Source organism: Dasypus novemcinctus, chromosome 10 (assembly GCF_030445035.2).
Source record: "Dasypus novemcinctus isolate mDasNov1 chromosome 10, mDasNov1.1.hap2, whole genome shotgun sequence".
NCBI classification, from domain to species: Eukaryota; Metazoa; Chordata; class Mammalia; order Cingulata; family Dasypodidae; genus Dasypus; species Dasypus novemcinctus.
The window spans coordinates 38,783,109-38,805,750 of NC_080682.1; the positions used below are offsets into that span (position 1 = coordinate 38,783,109).

Consider the following 22,642-nt stretch of genomic DNA (forward strand, 5'->3'; position numbering starts at 1 on the left):
TAAATTCCCTGATTTTAGTCTGGGTGTTCTAGATTTATAGACGGCAAGAGAAAAGTCAACCACAACAAACTAAATAAGATAAAAAACAACAATCTGTGAACCTTTTACTCCTAGATGAAGTTTCAGAAGAACGAGATTATCTGGAGCATTGGTGTGCATAAAATACTACATACTAGACACATTACTTTTCACTCCTTTTTTATTTTTCTGAGGTACCAGTGACTGGGATTGAACCCCAGACCTAATATGTGGGAAGTAGGCGCTCAATCACTGAGCCACATTTGCTCCCCTTAACTGTTATTGTAAATGCAAATCTCGTTTTTACTGGTTTAGAGGTAATTAAGTTAAGAGCGGAAGTGGATGTGTCTCAACTGATAGAGCATCTGTCTACCATATGGAGGGTTCCGGGTTGTTCCTCAGGGCCTCCTGACCCATGAGGTAAGATGGCCCATGCGCAGTGCTGCCGTGCACAAGGAGTGCTGTGTCACTCAGGGATGCTCTGGCCTATGGGCACGCCATGCACAAAGCGCAGAGTGTGCCCTATAAGGAGAGCCACCCCACATGAAAAAAAAAAGTGCAGCCCAACCAGGAGTAGTGCCGCACACATGGAGATTGATGCAGCAAGATGATGCAAGAAAAAAAGATGCGGTTTCCCAGTGCCGCCAGATAATGAAAGTGGATGCAAAAGAATACACAGCAAATGGACACAGAGAGCAGACAATGGGGGGAAGGGGAGAGAAATAAATAAAAATAAATCTTTAAAAAATAAAAAGATAAGAGGAAGGATGTCCAGCTGATGTGTATTATGATTATATATTATCTTTAAATATAAATCAACTCTAGATGCTTAATGAACATAGAGCACCTACACATATGATTGTACTGCAGTGGCTTATGAGCTATCAAATATTGCTCTTAATATGACCAATATAAATATCTTCTCACACTGTCACTGGTTGTACAAGTTCAGGGGCACTAATTTTCTTATTTTCTGTTTGCTCCCTGGAAATATACATACAATGCAGCAGTCCTCCATGTCATTTTTTCTTTATACCAAAATTAATAATGTGCATGTGCCCAGCTGACATAAATAAAACAGACCATCTCCCAATTTGGCAGTACTTGCTATTCGCTCTCCTCTGTCCTGAATCACTTTTGGAATCCTGCCTTGCTTTAAAAGTAAAATTTGGATGGCCTTTCTGATTCTATGAGTCACTAATTTCTTGAATTTTCAAACAAACCTTTAACATAAACACTCTATAACATTCTATGAGAATATCAAAGAGAGTTAAACCTTAAAAAGTGTACTTCATTACATAGTATTCATGAATATATTGTGGGAAATTGCCTTGGAGTTAGAAAAACATGTATCTTCAAAAAAATACAATAAAAAAGACTTTATAGTTTTAACTATCAGTTCTAAATGTTAATTCCTTCATCTGTAAAATGAGGTTGTTAGGTTGTCAGAAACAAATCAGGACATATGAGATAATATATGAAATATAAGATAATATGTGGTAATAGATAATTTATGAAAAACACCTGATATTTGGTAAGAATGCTAAAATTTTCTGGCTTTAAAGTCACATATCTTTGTTTCTAAGGGTCATTTCTTAGAACTTATTTATATTACATTATGTATGTATAATTTTACTAATTTCAGAATTATTTGTGGTATGAAATTATATATAAGCCAAATGGTTTTCAGTAGAGGGTATATTAAATAAATTAACGTATATAAAAAAGAAAACATCTGTTCATGATATTTATTTACATATTAAGTATGTTTATTCTGATATTTTTGTTTAAAAATACTTAAATGTGATAGTTAATACAACAAAGTCTGGTTATTCCTAGGAAGTGTGATTATGATTAATGTTGGCAACCTAAAAATCTTTATTTTATTAAGGTATTTGAGTATGTGTATGTATTTGTGTGCTCATGAGTGTGCATGAGTTTTTAATGTATATTATGTAGTTAAAATGGGGAAAAGTCTGAATTTCTGTCTCATAGGCCTACCTATATAGAATATCAGTAAATAAATCTTATGATTATATCTGCTACTTACTCCAGAGAGACCAAGTGTTGAACCCCCAGGGACCAAACCCAGTGATAGTTATATAGTCTAGATCATTCAGGAGACAAAGCTATACACTCATGCAGATAGAGCTGTATCCAAGAAATAAGGCACTGGTTCTGGAGCAGGTACTAACAATTTTTGTTGTTTTTTGGATTTATATCTTAGGTTTCTTTATTCTTTTTCCCCATTTCTAATAAAATCATGTTACAAAACCAAAAGAGGGTATGGAACTTTATATAAAAACTTTCATTTTAATTACATATATCCATATACAACACAATGCAAGCCCTGATTGGGAACATAGTCAAGATATTTATTATTATTACTAATCTCTTATGGGTACTTTTATATATTTTTTAACACACTTTTTTTCAATAAAGGAATTATTTTTAAAGGTGTGTCTATAGGAATAGATCCTTTTGGAAATAGATTTGTGCTTTGATCTCTAGATGATTATGGAGCTTTGTTGTTCTTTATCTAACCTTCAAACTCCACTGCTCTTATGTTCCTGCAGAAAGAAAGAGTACATGTGTACTATGAGGTACGATCTAATTGGTTTGGGTAAAACATAACAGCAGGGCATAAGATTCATTGACCTCCCAAGGTCTACCAACTTTTATTTTTATCCAAGAGCTGGCAGATTTCAGAGGTATCGAAGACAAACAGAGATCAAAGGGTATAATAAAAGTAACACAACAACATAAAAATTGGAATGGAGAGGACAATTCAGACATGATTCTGTGTGAAGGTATGGGAGTTGACTCCGAAGATTTTTATCCTGTGTCTGTTTGTGAAGAGAAATCACGAAAGCTCTAGTAAACTAGGGCAGATAGGGCACACAGTAAACCACACCTCCTTTCTTGCTTCTTTGAACCCACGCTACCAGCATCTCTGTGATTAGGTCCAAAATGTTCTTCAGAATTATCCATGAGTAATAGCAACTTTCTCAGAGAGAGTTGGTTACCCTGGCACACTCTCGTTACTCACTTCAGCCTATCACCCATGGATACCACCCTCTTCATTGGCAAAAACTGCTGTTCTACTTCCGTGCATCCTGAATCCTAGGCTCTGTCCATCCCTGGGACAATGGGACCCAAGGTAGTTTATTGAGGCTTAATAGGACCTGACAGGTTAATGAAGGAAAGAGGAAATGCTATATCCAAGAACATGCCGTAACACTGCTTGCTTCATAATTTTGGATGATCTGGTAGGAAAAATATTGCAATATACCTATTCTCCTAACTTAACTAAATGTCTTTTTTAGCAAATAATTTCTTGTCAAAAGATGTGGATTTTCTGGGCTAATTGTTTTAAGAACCATAATCTTCAACACTTGTAATATCAATTTTCTTAATCTATAAAACAGATTTAGTAATTATCATGGCTGCTACATAAGTGAAAATGCTGCAAACTCTGTACAGTGCTAGAGAAATAGAAGACATATCATCATTATCATTATGATTTCATAGATTTGAATTATACTGGATATATTTTCAGTTGAATTGGTTCACTTCAACCAGTCAAAATACTCCTTTTTATTAAGTACTGAAAATGAGAATGGACATGTGGTTAAAATCTTAAGACAGTAAGATAATGTTAATCCTCTGCTTCCATTTCCTTTTTTTCAGTACCAGAGATTTCATAGATCTGAATGATGGCCGATGAGAACTACACATTGTTTACTGATTTCATATTCTTGGGATTCTGTGTTAGAAAGGATGTGCAGCAGGTGATCTTTGTGCTCTTTTTTCTGGTTTATGGCACGACCGTGATTGCCAATCTAGGGATGATTCTACTGATTAAGATGGACCCCAAACTTCACACACCCATGTATTTTTTCCTGAGCAATCTGTCTTTCTGTGATGTCTGCTACTCCTCCACTGTCTCTCCTAAAATGCTGGCTGATCTCTTATCTGAGGAAAAAAAGATTCCATATAATGCATGTGCTATCCAAATGTATTTTTTTGGGGCCTTTGCAGATGTGGAATGTCTCATGTTGGCTGCCATGGCCTATGACCGTTATGTAGCCATTTGTAATCCACTTCTTTATACAGTCACCATGTCCAGGAGAGTCTGTACCCAGCTAGTGGCGGGTGCCTACATTATAGGCTTGGTGGATTCAGCAATCCACACTTGCTGCACATTCCGATTGTCTTTCTGTAATTCCAATGTCATCAATCACTTTTTCTGTGACATCCCACCTTTACTAGCCCTTTCCTGTACAGATACAACAGTCAATGAGATAGTAATGTTCACTTTCATTGGCTGCATTGTGGGATGCAGCATTGTCACTGTCCTCTTCTCCTACAGCTATATCTTGACTACAATCTTTAAAATGAATTCAGCCAAAGGGAAACAGAAAGCATTCTCCACATGTGCCTCCCACTTAACTGCTGTGGCTATATTCCATGGTACACTCCTGTTCATGTACTTCCGGCCAAGCTCAAGTTACTCAATGGACACAGACAAAATGGCCTCTGTTTTCTACACAGTTGTGATCCCTATGTTAAACCCTCTGATCTACAGCCTGAGGAATAACGATGTGAAAGGTGCCCTGAAAAAAACAATAGGCACTAAATTGTGTTCTGTGTAAAATCATCTTTCCACCCAAAGGATTTATTTAAGGATTATGAGAGCTAAAGTTCAAGAGTTTTAACATAGGGTCCTACAGCCTTACCAAAATATCCCTCTAAGTATTTCCTTCACTTATTATTGTGCCTTAACTGAGTGTAGGGAGCAGTTATTACCCATCTTAGTCTTCCCTCTAAACTAAGGAGTATGGGAGTAGACTCACCTTGTTATTTTATTGCCAAAATCCTTTTATACCTGCAATCTTTGTCCTTGAGTATGTCACACTGAAAATTCATGAGTTAAATTCTACAAAAACACCAATTCAACATACCCTACTTACAGTTCTGATTAAAAAAAGTGTTGAATGAAAAATAGTCATTTAGACAGGAGGGAGTTTTAATGTGCAAAATTTAGCTGCATTGGTGTCCCTCCCATGTACTGGTATGGTCCCTATAAATGTTCTCTCATAACACTCTGTTGTAAATAAACAGGTGTGAGGCAACGTGAAGGAATCTCCTGCACTAGACTCAAAGTTCCATAAAGACAAGACTCTTCTCTGTTTAGTTCACCATTATTTCTGCTTTGTTTTTCACAATGCTCAACTCAAAGCTATCATTCAAAACCATTTATAAATAAATGAATGAGTGAACCTCTGCAAATTCTATATAAAAAGAGCCTTTGCAAAGGTGATTGCTATCCTTAAGGCTTCTATATTAAGATGTTTCAAGGAATGCTCTATCTAGTGAATTGCTCACAATTTGGTATACAACAAACTATAGAACAGGTATAAATTGACCTGCTGTATCTTATCTATCAGAAGGAATACATATGGGTGTAACATCTGGAGTAAAGCTAACACAATTCCTCTGCCAGAAGATTTTTCCCACTGCCAACAGTGTTTGTGGTATGGGAAGAAAGGTTCAAGGAGTTTGCATGGATCTATATTTTGTGTAATCAACCATGTCAGAAGAATTGTGACACTTGTTCAAAAAGGGAGGAAAAAGGATGACTTTCTGTAGCTACAACTGTGAGTTATAATTAGAAAATATTTGATTATAGGTCTGAAGAAACTGTAAATTTTAAGGTAGTCAGGTTTTTTAAAATTTGTTTTGTTTTGTTTTTCCTTCAAAAATTGAAGCAGAAACTGAATTATGCTAATTTTGTCAAAGGCCATTATATGGATTTACTGTTTAAATCTTCTGAAGAAAATAATCCCATTTCACCCATTGTTAATTTTGCCCTTAGGGAAGCAGGGAGGTCTCGGGGCAGGGGAGTAGCGAGGACTCTCAAAACACTAAGCACTCATCAGCCACCATGTCCACTTTTCCCAATCCAATGCCACCTCTTCTATGTGGACATTGGATTGGTTGTGTCCATTGCACCTCTATGTCAAGAGGAGGCTCAGATTCCACATGGATGCTGGATGCAATCCTCCCACTTTCAGTTGTAATCACTCTAGGCTCCATGGTGTGGTGGTTGTCCTTCTTCAACTCCATCTTAGCTGAGTGTGGTGAGTCCAATGAATCAGATTGTAGGTGCTGGAGTCTGTTGAGGCTCAGGACCTGGCTATCACATTGTCAGTCCAGAGATTCAAATCCCCTAAATATATCTTAAACTCCAACACTGACTGCACCTCCAGCACATTAGCAGGAAGAGATGAGAGGTGGAGGCGTCTTTGGGACATGGAGCTGCCCTGGATGGTGCTTCAGGGAAAATCACCAGACATTGTAAATCCTCACAGGGCCCACTGGATGGAATGAGGGAGAGTATGGGCCATGATGTGGACCATTGACCATGAGGTGCAGAGGTGCCCAAAGATGTACTTACCAAATGCAATGGATGTGTCATGATGATGGGAATGAGTGTTGCTGGGGGGGGGGGAGTGGTGGGGTGGGGGTGGTGAGGTTGAATGGGACCTCATATATATATATATTTTTAATGTAATATTATTACAAAGTCAATAAAAAAAAACACTAAGCACTGAGGACTTTAACATGCTTCCATAATTTGAAGTCATGTTGAGGGGCTCCATCCCCAGTTTCTGGGTCGAGCTGAATTAGCCCCAAATTGGAGCACTGGAAATTATTTGCAAGCATTACTCTTACCATTACTTGTGCACTATTGAAGTTTTGTCTTTTGAGAAAAACAGTCTACCTACAAAAATTGCCTTGACAAAAACAGTTCTGCTTTGACTAATCATTTTGTTTAAGTAATGAGTATATGCAAGGTGGACCCTTGATGAGCCAACACTGCACTGTGGACACATGTCAATATTTACACATTACTAGCACAGAAGGTGCTGTATATAGAAATGTTGCTTTGAAGCAATATTTGAAAAACATGAAAACTTCTGTTATCTGTTTTGGAGAAATAAAACAGGTTTTTGTTGCTATGTTTCAAAGAAAAAAAGAGTCTTTATAAACTTACCAAAAAAGAATGTCCTTCCTTTATATGCTTACCTTAGATGAACTCTGTCTGTACCACATGTCTATTGGCTTAGGCAGAAGTAAGAAATTGGAGGAAGAGGTCATTTGATGCAAAGACCTTCGAGGGCCTTCTTTTCTCCATCAACCTCCCCCAGCAATACCTTTACCACTCAAAGGATGGAAATCCCCAAGATCAGTAAATTAATATTATGCATCATGCTCTAAGCTCTCACTCTGGAGATCAGATGTGATGATGTGGCGATATTGACAATTGTAAGCAACCATGAGAAAGGAGTTTGGGAATGTGCATTTTCTTTGTGTGTACGTGTATATGTGTATAGATATGAATGGCTGTATAGTGGATATATTTACAAATTCATTAAAATTGACTTTATTCAAAATAAGTTCATTCTTGTGTTTCGTTAATTCATTTCATGGGCCAGATTTTTTCACGTAAATTTGCAATTATAAAACACTTCAGAATAATGACAAGTTAATTGCTTATATTGTTCTTATTATAATCAATTTCCAATTAATCCATAATGAAAAACATAGCACATTTTCAGGTGCCCAAAAGCATTCTTTTTACTTGGTTGTTGTTGTGAAAGGAGCATGGAGGCATTCTTCACTCATCCCAGGGTAGCAGACTATGGAGTTACATGAGGTTTTTCATTCAGTTTCTCTTCACTAATTTTATATATTCTTTATGTATAAATTAAGCTGAGTTTTATGTACATAAAATATCATAATGATCAAATAATTCATTAAAAACATATAATCACAGACAGTTGACTTGTCTTACACTATGGATTGAGTAGGGTTTTAAAACGAAAATATTACCTTTTAAAAATTTGTTTTCTTCTATAATCTTTGTCTTAAGTTTTAATAAATAAACTAAAGATGTTTGTCTTAACTTTTGATAGAGTAATTTATATTTTTAAAGGACATCACAATCACTGTTTAAATTGTTTCCCAATTTAATTTACTCTATTACAAGTAATTATAAAATACATTCTTGATTATAAATACTAAACTTATGTTATCTGAATTTGACACACTGCCTATCTTTCACATGTATGTGTAGGAAGAAGATATTCTTCACATTTTCTACACCTTTAAAGGTATTCATTTAATAGCCTTGACATGGGCAGAAAGTCAGGAACATTTTTATTTGTTTGTTTTTGTTATTTTGTTTGTAAAAATTGATAAAGATGGGAAAGTGCTTAAGATAAAAACTTGGACTTCAAAGTGATACAGATCTGAGCCAAAATATGTGTGCTACCATTTACCTGATAGCTGTGTGACCTTAGTCAAAAAAATTTACCTTATTAGACCTCAGTTCCCCCATCTGTTTAAGAGATTTTAAAAGATCTGTTTAATTATGATGTCAGACATTATTTAGAGGCTCAAAAATGCTAATTATTATTACAGAAACACATATTTTCAAAGAGAGTTTCCAAGAGTATATAGAGCCCTTAATAATGATCTCCTTATCCAGGGACTCTAACCGTACTGCTGGAAGAAAAAGTATGTTTTTCATGACATCATCTCATGAAAAGAAGCCTTCCAGCTACATCTTCTATGCTTTTTAGAACTGGCTCATTTCTGCAGACTCCTATTGTAGATCCTACCTGGAGCCCAGGTTTATAACTCACTGCTCAGCTATTTTACAGCTTTTTCTTCCTGACCCATTCCCAAGAAGTGAGTTAGGTAATTATCCAAGATTACACGACGTTATGATATACCATGTGACTCCATCCTCAGATCTGTGAACAAAATGACACCTTTAGCTTAAAATGAAGCAGTAGTTATCTATTTTAACTGAACCCATGCACTTCGGAGAATATTGCCTGCTCAGTATTTAGGAATAAACAATTGGTTTTTGTCAGCCTCAGGCAGCAATTCATTACAATCGTCATTGTTGAAAGCAAAAACGGCCAGAGCTCTGCCCTTTCAATGATCTTGTGAAAAGAGATCCCATTGCAGTGAACAGAACTCTGGTACGGAATTAGAATCCAGCATAAATTTTCATTGTCAGAAGTCTTTCTTCTCTAGTTCTTCCTCTCTTCCTCACCTTCTGGTTTAGCAATTTCTTTAGAATTTCCATCCACTCCTTCTCTATGTGCATTTGAATAGACTAGCAATAAACCCCAACAAAACACCAGATTACATCCCAACTTTCATAGGTTCTAGTTTCGATCTCTGGCTCCAAGAGCACACCATTCCACAGAACAATGAGCAGTTTGCTTACCAAGGAATTTCAGACTGTGTTTTTGACAAACTAATCTTTGCAACAGTTTTTAATTTAGTCAATTGACAAATTGTTGTCCAAAAAAAGCTACCAAACTAGGAAACCTATTTTATGTCAATTATGTATTCAGTGCACTTGAAAATGTATCAAAAATACTGCAAGAGAGAGAAATAATTTCTTCCTACTTGAGGCATGAAATCCAGGTTAAAAACAATCAATAAAAAATTTACTCATGCTTATTTCATAAAGATTCAGTCAGTATCTATACTGGGTTGGATCTTGTGATAAAGAAGCAAGGGATCAAATAAAGAATAAGGAGTTAATGAATAAGTATATTAGAGGGGTATATAACAGTCACAAAGAGCTATAAGGCTCTTACAGAGAAAATACTGAGGATCTTAAAAAGTGTACTTAAGATTCCAACGAAGTTCTGAATACAAGCTATCATTTGGAAATTAAAGGAGGTTTCAGAAAAAAATCATGTGGGGTTACTATTTGAGCCGTTGTTAGTGTTAGTAGAATTTGAAAAAATAGCTACAGTGCACACATATGTACATAGAAACAAAAGTTAATTAGAAAAGAGACTTGGTGAATGTGCTTATTTTCTTTCACAAAAGGGATTATGGTATGTGAATGGTTTAGTCAATATTGTCATTGTGATGGAAAGTTAAGGTGAAAAGATATAATGAGTAAGAATATGAAATGTAAGAGATAAAATGATGTTTAAATATGCCTGTGAAATAAATATTTAGAATTTCAACTTTAAACTTATAAAAAGACATACTATAAGTGATATGAGAGTACCCTGACTTGGATATTAGTCCCTGGCCCCTTTCTGTGGTTGGGGTCTCATTACTTGCAGATTTGGGAAATATTCACATTAAACTGAATTTTCCATTAATTCTAACTACACAAGGAATGGACATTGTTAAAAGGTTGTGAGGTCCAGTTTTATCCTTTCCTAAGAGAGCTATTTCAAGCTGATCATTTTTCTAAAGGCTTTATTGACATCTTTGTTCCTTAGACTATAAATCAGAGGATTCAACATAGGTATGATCAATGTAGAGAACACAGAAGTCACTTTGTCAATGTCCAGTGAATGACCTGTGCTGGGGCACAAATAAATGAAGATTAAGGTACCATAGTAAAGAGTGACAATGATCAGTTGGGAAGCATAAGTGAAGAACCCCTTCCTTCTTCCCTCAGCAGAGCCTGTCTTGAAGATAGCTGTGATGATATAGATATGAGAAAACAGATAAAAGACAGATAGTTTCAACCAAATGAGCAAAGACCACCAGAACCATGTTATACATGTAAGTGTAAGTGCAGGACAGAGAGAATAAAGGAGAGATATCACAAAAGAAATGCTTAATTTCTTTGGAACAGAAATACAGCTAGAAAGTGATAGTAGTGTGTATAATTGTCTTCATGGTGCCCCCAAAAATGCTCCAATTGCAAGCTGGCAACAAACTCTCTTGGACATAAAAACAGTATAAAGTAATGGGTTGCATATTGCTATGTACTGGTCATAAGCCATGGCTGCCGAAAGGAAAGATTCTGTATCAACCAAAGAACAGAAAAAATATAACTGTGCAGCACATCCATTGTAAGAAATGGTCCTATCAGAAACCAAGTCTACAAGTAATTTGGGAGTAATGACAGAAGAATAACATGTATCAATGAAGGACAGTGTGCAGAGGGAAAAGTACAAAGGGGTGTGCAAGTAAGAATTGGTTATGATTAAAAAGATCATCCCGAAGTCCCCCATCAGGGTCACAGCATAGATGGGAAAAAAAAAAAAAAACACAGCAAAAAAAAGACTTTGAAGTTCTGGGTGGTCACTAAATCCCAAGAGAAGGAATTCAGTCTTCATAGTGCCATTCTCCTCCTCCATATCTCTGCAGTGCTCCTGGATTTTTGGAGCTATGGCAGAGCAATGATGATGACATTAGTAATAACCTAGACATTGACCAAAAACAAACAAAAAATGGTTAAAAGAAATAGAGCAGTAATCCTATATTCACCTGGGCATCCAGATAGCACCTAGACATGTTTATAGTTGGTATGGTACAATGCATAGGTTTTCAAATATTTTAGTGGTAGAAATATGCAATTTTTAAATAAACTGCTAAATTTAGCATCACTTATTTTTAAGCTATTTGTTTCCATGTTAAATGGCACCACCATCAAGCAAATTTCTGAACTCTAAACCCATAATTTTTTCAACATTATCTACCACATCCAATGCATCCCAATTCCACAACTAAGCTATCCCATCTCTATCCACTCTTCACAATCCCTACCATCATACCAGTCAATGTCTTCTTCACCTCAGCCCTAGACTGTTGCCATACCCTCCTTATCATCTTCCCCAAGTCCAGTCTGATCTGATCCAATCCATTTTGCTCACAAATGCCATCTTCCAGTAACACAAATTCCTAACACATTAAGATCTTGACTCCATTAGCATTGCTGGATCTAAAGGAAAGTTGCCACCCCTGGAATGATGCAACCACACCCAACTGTTGGTTTTGTGCAAAGGAAAAGTTATTCCATTACTCAGTTATCTTAGCTCTTTGAAAGAGATCAACTCAGCTGGTGAAGCACAACGGGATTTAAACTCCCATTACCTCTTCTAGAGTAGTATGTTAGTATATGCTGTGATATGAACCCTGTCCTTCAGAGCCTTTGCACATTCAATTGCTTCTGACAAAACATCTTCTTCCCACTTTTATTATTTTCATGCCACACTTTCAATACCAACTTAATTAAAGCCCCTTTAATTCAACATCTCAAACTACATCATAGCTGCCAAATTTAAAGAGTATTATTTCATAAGTAATACTCATATCATAAGTAATGCACTTGATTTCTCCATCCCATACAATAGTTTTGGACCTTTTGTCTTAGATTCATACCTCTCTTGGCTTCTAAACACCTCTCTTGAGTTCCCCCTATAGTTCAATATACCCTTACTTAGTCTCCTTCCCAGACTGTTGCACTTTCCCAGGATTTCATTATTTACCTACTTCTCTCCTCACCATGTACAATATCTTTAGTTTATTTTGTCTTTTCTTACAGTACCATATATACAATGAAAAAGTTCATATTTTCTCTTCAAAATTCAGTTCCAGCTGAATCATATTCTCTATGTCAGGGGATTTTTAAATGATAGTATCCATTTGGATGCATGCAAATTTCATATAATTAAAGTATATCTAAAATAAGATTTATATATATAGAAAGATTTCACTTCTTACAATTTATTCTATTCTGCAATCCCTATCTTGAAATATGACTCTACCACCCACACTACTGGTAAAAATAAGAAGCTTCTCCTAACTAAAACGTAGCCAAGAAACCACTGAATCATTCTTGTAAACATGGCAAATATGCAAACTTTCCTCTTTATTATCACTCCATTATTTAACTTTTGTTCTTTTTTTTTTTTTTTAAAGATTTATTTATTTTTATTTATTTAATTCCCCTCCCCTCCCCCGGTTGTCTGTTTTCTGTGTCTTTTTGCTGCGTCTTGTTTCTTTGTCCGCTTCTGTTGTCGTCAGCGGCACGGGAAGTGTGGGCGGCGCCATTCCTCGGCAGGCTGCTCCCTCTTTCGCGCTGGGCGGCTCTCCTTATGGGTGCACTCCTTGCGCGTGGGGCTCCCCTACGCGGGGGACACCCCTGTGTGGCAGGGCACTCCTTGCGCGCATCAGCACTGCGCATGGGCCAGCTCCACACGGGTCAAGGAGGCCCGGGGCTTGAACCGCGGGCCTCCCATATGGTAGACGGACGCCCTAACCACTGGGCCAAAGTCCATTTCCCAAACTTTTGTTCTTTATCCTTATTAGAACTTCTTCACTGGCCTCATTACCTCTAGGCTCTCTCCATCCTACCTCCAAAAATCCAGCAAAATCTACCCATGTACCACTGTCTAAGTAAGACCTGTGTAAAACAGATTTTTTATTATGTTACCTTCTTACTTAACTCCTTAAGTGATTCTCTGTCTCCTTCAAGCTCAGAATTTAAACACTTTATGTTCTGATATATATTCATATTTATTTCCTCTTTTTCATCTATCTATACCATCCCAAATCTTATCTCACAACATTACCAACTCTTAATCACCCCGATTTGCCACAGGTTCTTTATAAATCGAAATGCCCCTATTAAAATTGCTAATTGATGTAATATTTCTTTCATAGTATTTATACTTGTTCAAGTTCTTCTAATTTCTGTAACATATTTTCCATATGTTTAATCAGTCTACATATCACATACATTTCCTCAGTTACCATTTTTAAAACCAATCATCTATAATAAAACCAGAATCAGTAACATTCAAAAAGTTGTCTATAAATTTAGAGCAAATATATAGTGTATTTGAGGAATTATTATCTGGGACAGAGAATAAAATATAATCCAATAATGATTATGAATTCTGGAATATTATTCCAGTTTATTTTTCTACCTTCGTTTCTTTTCTGGCTAGCTAGATTAGGTGTATTCTAGGTAAATGTGGATTGGTGATTACATTTGGTTGCACAGTTCTGCTATAAAATTGCAGGGGGTAGAAACTAGAACTTCTATAGCATTGGCATAATAAATATCTCCACTAAAACTTGTCTTTCCAGAATATGGAACTGAGACAGGTATAACAGAATATAAAATGATTAAGTAGGTATCATTATTTCCTGGCAGCTCAATGTGCTACATGTGATAAGAAATTTTAGTTATAAACTAAGTTAAATTCTCACTTAGGGTATGTGGGCAAGAACAGGCAACTTTATTTCTTTCACTAGAGTACTAGTGACTTATGATGAGGTGATTAAAAGTATAGACCCTAGAGGTAGAATGCCTGGGCTTATTATTAGTAACCTATTGCTTACTTTTCTGATATATAAAGTATATATTACTGTAGCATTAGGGTTGTGATGAGGATTAAATGAACTAATAATACATATGAATTATTTTGAATAGTGCCTGAAACATACCAAATGCTCAAAAAATATTAGCTATTACTATTCAATAGTTGGGCCAAGTTAGAGCTTTACTAGACATTAGTATTTAATTTTTTTTCTCTTTATTTTTTTCAAGTTACTTTTATTTTTATTATCTTTTTTTAAAGATACATAGATCACACAAAATGTTACATTAAAATATTTAAGAGATTCCCATATACCCCACTCCCCACCCCCCACCCCACCCCCACTCTCCCACATTAACAACTTCTTTCATTAGTGTGGTACATTCATTGCATTTGATGAGTACATTTTGGAGCATTGCTACAAAGCATGGATATAGTTCATGTTGTGGTCTACAGTCTCTCCCAGTTCATTCAGTGGGTTATATTTATTTAATGTTGTAACAACTACATTATGAACTGTTTTCTGATAAAAAAAGTTTAACTGGAGAGAGAGAGCATTATTGAATTCAAAGTTAACACTTTCCTGAAATGCATGATCTCCTCTTTAGAAAATATCGACTTGGAAGCCCATGTATTCCTGTCTATAAACACATTATTTAAAGACTCAAAACTCACTAGGAGAGGAGCAATGGCCACTGCTGTGAAGGTAAGGGAGAAATAAAATTATACCCAGTGTCCAGAAAGTAAAGGGTGGAAAGAGTAGCTTCTCTCTTGTGCCATTCTCTATTTTGGTAATTGTGAAGATCAAACCTTGAAAAAGTAGGCAGTAAAGAAAGAGGCTCATCTTTAGGACCAATATTCAAATAAGCTTGGGGCCTGGGACATGGGGAACACCCATCTCTTTGTTGAAGGTATTTTCCACCAAAACCCCTTATTTCTTATCATAGAATTGAATGTTCGGAAGAAATCAGACAATTTATATAGTGTATTACCAATAATGATGTTTCAAGGAAGTTATAAACATCAAGACTGAAAGAAATTTGAAGGATGCAGAAAGAAATAAAAGAAGCCAAATAGAATAATGAAATGAAACAAAGATTGAGAAAAAAAAAAGAGATGTCAGTTAATGTTCTATGCAATTGCCGGCTTGCAAAAAAAATGTTTCTGAATGCATTCAGCAAGATGATATATTCCTGCAGCAAGTTCTCATCTTTTGTTATTTCCTTAAAGCCAGGCCCCAACCCAAACCCAGACCTTTTACATGATTGTCAATTGTTGGCATCAGTATATTACCATAGTGTAAAATAAATAATATGATATAAAAAAATGAGTCAGCCTTGATTATTATTTTAATCAGTTTAGCTTTTAATAAGAGGTAATGAGAATTGTGTTTAGATTCAGATTCCTAACCAGACTCCATTAATGCTGACAGTTGCCTAATGAAAACATGTTAAATGTGTTTGATTGCTTTTGTTGTTTTTATTAAAATTACCCTGAGGATTTACAACCTGTCTTATCCCAGTTTTCTTCCAGAACATCAGTTTTCTCTGTGTAAACTAAGCGAATAAAGGAGATGAGCCTTCAAAACACAAATCTAGTGCTATTATTCTATGATTCTGTCAGATTATTTACAAGGCTAATACCTCTCTTACATGCACTTTCTTACTATACTGTCCAAAGCCTTGGTTCATTTTCTAGTGAGAAACTCAAGTTTGAAACACAGAGACAAATGTAAAAAAAAGGTTCCTTGTAACATTATCACAGTCTATTTGTGGAAAATCTCTTCTTTCCATAGAAGAAATTTTTGTCTCCCATAGAGAGGCTGTGGTTCCTTAGGAAAATGAATATGTATTTATCCTTTGCTTCGAGAGTTAAGATCATCCTCATGATGCCACATCAGATTTCAAGGTCCTAAACTCTAATATCCAAATTCCAAAGGGAAAAGATGGGTAAAAAATTAAACAGTTTTACTTAGGAGTTGATTAAACAGCTAGCAAAATGATGTAGTGTGTTCTTGTACATCTTGAGAATTTCCCAAAGAAGTGTATGCTGGCTTTCAGAGAAAATTAGATGATAATATTTGTTACCTATTTTGATTTAACCAGATCAATATAATCAATTATAGAAGAATTGGAATATTCTATATGAAGGGCTGGTGAAATAACCTGGGTGAAAACAAAAATTTACCTACCTAACCATCAAGAGATAAAAAGATCCCATCACTCACCATGTCTAAAGAGAACAAATTGGAAAGGAAGCTAATCAATCTGATGTATTTTATGATATATTTTTAGCTGTGTTCAAAGTGATTTCTTGTAATCCAAGGCCAGCAGAGATCAGGAAGTCTTCATTCAACTTATGTGTGTGTGCCTTACATATTGGGCTTGACACTGTTCTAAATACAAATTAGAAAAGTCGGATGATTTAACCTGGGCATTAATGATTTTGTCAAGTATAGAATAGTGAATAAGAGAAGAGAGAGAAAAAAAGCAATTACAAGGAGATAGCAAACTCTGTGTCATGCTTAGGGATGTGAAAATGAAACTTAGAGATAAACTATTGCCTAATGGATACATACATGTCTGCAAAGATATATTTGTTTTAGACTAATTAGGACTTGCATTTGTTTTCATGGGGAGTGAAATTTACTCTCTGATAAAGAAGATACTTAAATGTATCAGATATCTTTTGGTGCCAAACTCTTTTTTTTTTTTCTTTCAGAAAAGCAAAGACATTTTATTCTGAAAATAAGTGAGAGGTTTACAAATATTAAGAAGTGATTATACATGAAACATGTAATAAACATTTAGACCTCACATCTATGAAAATCATGAAAGCATTTCTAAAAATTAACAGAAGCAAAGTATTTTATGAAACAGTAGGAAACATTTACTTTGTTGTCTATCCAAATGTGATAGGTACTGAAAAGCTAGAAGACTGAAAAGAAAATTCAGATGCCAAACTCTTTTTTAAATGACTTGAACAAAAATAAAATAGGAATTTATTCCTGATATAACTTTAAAATCTGGACATAGATTAGTTAACAGAGAATCCAATTGTACAAAAAATATGTTATCAAGTACATCTCTTTCGACAGTTCTCAGTCTTGTTTCTTCTTTAATGACTTAATTCTGAAGCAGATGCTCTCCTCTTCTTGGCAAAGAGAAACAAAACCAATTTTGCTTAAATCATTCCAGAGAATTAGCCTCGGCAGAAAGAAGCTCTTCTTTACCAATACTTTAAGCAAAATCCACATTTGACTCACCAGCTCAGTGGGGAGTGAGCCAGAAAGCAGTCACTGTGATTCTTATGGCAGCTGTTGATTCTTGCCAAATCCCAGAGTCCATGCAGAGGCAGATCCCTACTGGGAAAAGGTGAAGGGTGTGTTCCCCTAGGGAGATGGAGTTTCTATTCACAAGGCACCTGGGGATGCATATTGTCCCCTATAGTAAGTTTATGTATAAAGTTTTTGTTATAGTTTGTAATTAATGGAGTAATTGTGATTGATATATGATATATATATGGTAAAATTGATTAAGGAAATGGAAGAAGGAACAGATATATTCTTTCTTTGCAGCGCATTCAGTGTGGGTTCATTATTCTCAGAAAAGTGGAGGCCTTACCTGTGAAGCAACTTTGTGTCTGAGGAGAAACCTGGTATTTTTAAGCTTTTGGTGAAGCTGAATCTAACACAGACAGTTTATTTCCTAACAGCCTAAAAATGAGTCTTTATACTCATTACATGCTTATCTCTCAGAAGGATTCACACTAAAGAGATACTGAGTGTTGCTGAAGTCTTAATAACAAGAGCAATGTAGATCCTGGCTACTCCAAAGATATGATTTATTCAGGTAATGAAGAATTAAAATACAATAAAGTGCCAAAAGAAAAGTTAAAAGCATAGTAACAATGTTTGATAATTAGCCAATCAATTGCAGTATTTCATATGTACACCAATAATTTAATATACGATATTCATTTAATATTCACTATACTTTATGATACTTAAACATTATCTCTATTTTTGATAAGAGAAATTTCAAAATTTATTGTTATAAATCTTGCAGTGGAAAAGGTAGTAACTGAGAGGGTAACAACCAAAATACGACTAAAACATAATGCCTCAAAAACACATAAAACCATGAACAGGTTTTCTACAATTTTATTGTTAGGAAGTGTGAGATCTTATTTGAAATTCATGAAGATGAAGTGTCTGTACATTAGTATGACTCACAATGAGAAAAAAAAGATAGTTAAATATATACTAAAAGACAATCACTTTTGCTTATCAAATAAACAAAGTGATTTTACTAATTATATCAGTCAAAACCAACAATGATTCAGAATTTGCAATCATTTCGGTATAAATTGGGAAGCAGTTAGGCAAGGTATATTCAAAGCCTTGACCCCCAAAACAATAAAAGCTAAGTGATATTTTTTGAGGAGAGATTATGATAATCTAAGAATCATTTAAATATATTGACAAAATTATAATAAAAACATGTTCAATGTGCCATTGCACCTTTATTTATGATATCCACAGAAAGAAAACCTTAAAGGATAGAGAGAATTGTTAAGCTGTGGTTTACCATATCTTTGATGGAATATTATACTAATTAAAATTGCTTTGAGGATGGCTATTTCAAACATGATACCTAATAGCAGATATGATATATAAATGGAGATAGAGATGTTGGTGCAGATGCATTTGTATATGTCTGAATAGAGAAAGACATATACTATCATTTTTATTTGGCTACAACCCATATTGATAAATATTTTACCCACACAAAATGAAATAATGAAAGCTTTCCCAAGTTATATCAAAGAATAGGATGTGGGAATGTTGTATATTCTGTATAAATGAGGGTTGCTGTCAGAATTTTAAAGAAAAGGTACACAGAAATTGAGGAATTTTACTCTCTATCCTCCCTCTTAGATGCAGAAAGGGTACATACCTGACTTCATAGACAGATGTGTAATGGAAATCAAGTGAAGAGAATCTGGACTAGAAACACATACAACCTGAAAATTTCTGCATATCTTGAACTAAATTTAAAAAGATGAATAAATTGTCATCCTCTAGTCATAGTATTCTAAAAAAAAAAAAAAAGTGAGTTATTTTCCTGCCCCAGAGCAAAATGAAAATAAACTTGGAAATGTTCTTCCCAATTTTCTAGTCTGATATGAGAAAATTGGACTATGTTAAATCCAAAAGAAATGGTAAAAGAATACTTTTCCTTTGTTGAGCAGAGATAATTCACATGTTCATGACTGCCCATAAGTGTAATAAGCACATTAATTCAACCATCAGAATTAGAGTAACATTTTTTTCTTTTTTTTCTTTATTTTTTTAAATATTACATTAAAAAAATATGAGATCCCCATAGACCCCCTAACCCCTCACTCCACTCATCCCCCCATAACAACAATCTCCTCCATCATCATGAGACATTCATTGCATTTGATAAATACATCTCTGAGCACCGCTGCACCTCATGGTCAATGGTCCACATCATAGCCCACACTCTCTCACGTTCCACCCAGTGGGCCATGGGAGGACATACAATGTCTGGTAACTGTCCCTGGTCATCTAGATTCCATGAAGAATATTGGTGTGGAAGAAGGAAGAAAGGGACGAGAGTAAAAAAGATGCACTAATAGATTTGGCATTAGAGAAGAAATTGGTTCAATTTCTCATCCACTATCTCTTATTACTACATGACAGGAGTATTCTAAGTCATAAATGTCCAGAAATATGGGTTCTGCTGAAAGATTTTAATTAGAGGAGATCTGAATTAGGTACACTTTTTAAAAACAGGTTTTTTTTTTGCTCAGAATATATATTTATTTCCATTTTCAAGTAATCTAAGTCTAGATATAACTAACAAACCTAATAGTTCTGAAGATGCCAGGAAGCATACAGAATAGAGGTAATACTTTATGCTGTAATTTAAGCTCTTGGTAAATAGATCCCTTTTTATACCCAAACATTTATGCCTCTCTATGGGATGCTGAGAGTAAAAAATTAAAAATAAAAGTAATTATATGAATGGTATAAGAAAACAAATAATAATTAACTTTTCTGGTATATCATGAGGAATTTTTAAAAATACCGTTATTTGTGTAACAACTATTTAAAACTAAATGTCTCCTTCCAAATTTCTTGGTGCCTTATGAAATTCTACATGCTATTATTGTATATGTGAGCTACAGCTAATATCATGCTGAAATTACATGAATATTTCTTATAAACTTTCCCTTTCTCGTAGTATTACAAATTTCCTACCTTTCTCCCTGCCATACTTTCAAAAACCACATGAGAAAGGTAAAAAGCCTCCTACTCAAAAAATTATATTACACTTATTGGGCACTTTTTTATTGCTTGAAACTGTCCTAAATAGTAGACAAAGCTTCACTCATTTTATCTTCTTAAAATCTCACCAACAGATCCAATATATTATACACGTTTTAACTGATTTAATTATCGTAATAACTGAACAAGAGATCAGTTATTTTTTTATGCCAATCTATCAAAAGAGTTGCCAGAGGCATAGAGAGGTATAAATTGGCTAAAGTCAAAATCATAGCATCATGTTGCTCTATGATTCATGCTGAAAAGACCTGGAGACAGTGCTGGAGCTGCATTTTCCCTAATGAATATCCATTTTTGGCATTAATTAAATGGATCCACCTCAAGAATATGTTCTAGATGTTTTCTTCTTTATAATGGCAATCTAGGCCATTGTGTTCTGTGTTCAAACTTTGTGTATCCCTGTATACAAAGTCTTTTCAAGGTGTTCATGAACAAAAAGTAGTTTCAAGTAAAACAGTTATTATATTCTCAACTATCATATAATATGTTCCAAAAACAGATATGCCAGAGAATGTACCTGACGTTCAGGAGACGTTCTGGCTCTCCTTTCCACTCTCCCTCTCACAATTTACAAAAGAAATATTTTCACCAACCTATATGTCGTGATAACCCCCATGAGTAAAAACCTGTGGTCCAAAACAAAGGAATAACTTGAAATATTGTGCCTGAGGCCTTCCATAGTTTTTAATTCTTCTATCAAGTTGCCTTATCTCATGGATAGAACTTTACCCATTGTATGGTCTCATAAACAGTGCTTTTATGTCAAAGTATTTCACTATATTTGGAGTATCTTGGCTCATTTGATATTAGTATTGATGTTTTTTCCATTTAATGATCCTGTTTCTTCCATTACTTAGCTTTTGTTACACGTTCTACTTCCATTGAAGGAAATTCCCTTGATAGTCAAGCAGAAAGACTGTCTCAAAATTTACTGATTTATTATATCTTATAAAATAGAGATTCATGGCAGGCAGGAGGATCTATACAATTTATTTGGTCAAAATTAGAAGTGAGATGATAATATTTACTTAAAAGATTATTTGAATTGAGAAATTGAGTCAGACTTTTGAAGGTAGAGGGTAAGTCAGATTCCTATGCATGTATTATAGTTTATTTATCCACTCCCAGTCAAGAGAGTATCTCTTTGTTCTCAATTTAGGTGGTGATGAATGCAGTGCCTATATAATTGGGCATAAAGATTTTTGCATGCATAAACCATATACATTTCACTTGGGTAATACCTAGAATGTGGAGTTTGGGTCTTATGGTAAATGTTTATATAATTTTAAAGTAAATTGCCAAACTGTAATCTAAAGAGACTCTATCATGTAGCATTCACACCAAAATGATTAAAATTTTCGGTTGCACTACACTTTTTATTGCCATGCTATTGTTTATGACTTTTTAAAAACTTGGCCACTCCATTAGGTGTTTAGTTGTATGTTATTTTTCAATAATGAATTATATTTTAGAGCAGTTTTAGGTTTACAGAACAATTGCCCATTAAGTATGGATAGTTTCCATATACCCAGACATATGCATAACTTGCCTTATTATTTACCTCTTGCAATATGTGGTGCAGTTGTTTCCATAATTGAACCAATATTGGCACACATTATTAGTAACTAAAATCTATAATTTACATAACTATTGACTCTTGTTTTATAATTCTATGAGTTTTGTTAAATGCATAATGTCATATATATATACCTTGAGAATATCACACAGAATAATTTCACTGCCCTAAAAATGCCCTGTGCTGCATCTATTCATCCCCCTTCTACCACCCACCCTGAAATCATGGCAACACTAATCTTTTTAATGTTCTATTACTGTGCCTTTTCCAGAATACCATATATTTGAAATCATACAATGCATACTTTTTTCATACTGGGTTGTTTCTCTTGGCAAAAGGTATTTAAGATTCTCCCATTTTTCGTACAGCATTATAGCTCATTTCTTTTAATTGATAACTAATATTCTATTGTGGACATTGCCACAGTTTATTTTCTCTTTCACCTATTAAAGGCATCTTAATTTCTTCCAATTTGGGTCAATTATGAGTAAAGTTTTT

General features: G+C 34.8%; 1 protein-coding gene and 1 pseudogene across 1 annotated transcript; one reads left to right on the top strand and one right to left on the bottom strand.

Annotated features, from left to right (window-relative positions):
* Window positions 1-3,734: 3,734 nt before the first annotated feature.
* On the top strand, window positions 3,735-4,673 carry LOC101436113 (olfactory receptor 5AR1-like). Its single transcript, XM_058306312.1, has one exon. It carries the CDS (start codon window positions 3,735-3,737, stop codon window positions 4,671-4,673), a length of 939 nt encoding a protein of 312 aa, XP_058162295.1.
* Window positions 4,674-10,298: 5,625 nt separating this feature from the next.
* Window positions 10,299-11,222, bottom strand: LOC139439927 (olfactory receptor 5I1-like; annotated as a pseudogene).
* Between the last annotated feature and the right edge of the window lie 11,420 nt (window positions 11,223-22,642).

Excerpts from the sequence above, each read along its gene's own strand:
- LOC101436113 (XM_058306312.1), top strand. The coding sequence starts at position 3,735 with ATGGCCGATGAGAACTACACATTGTTTACTGATTTCATATTCTTGGGA.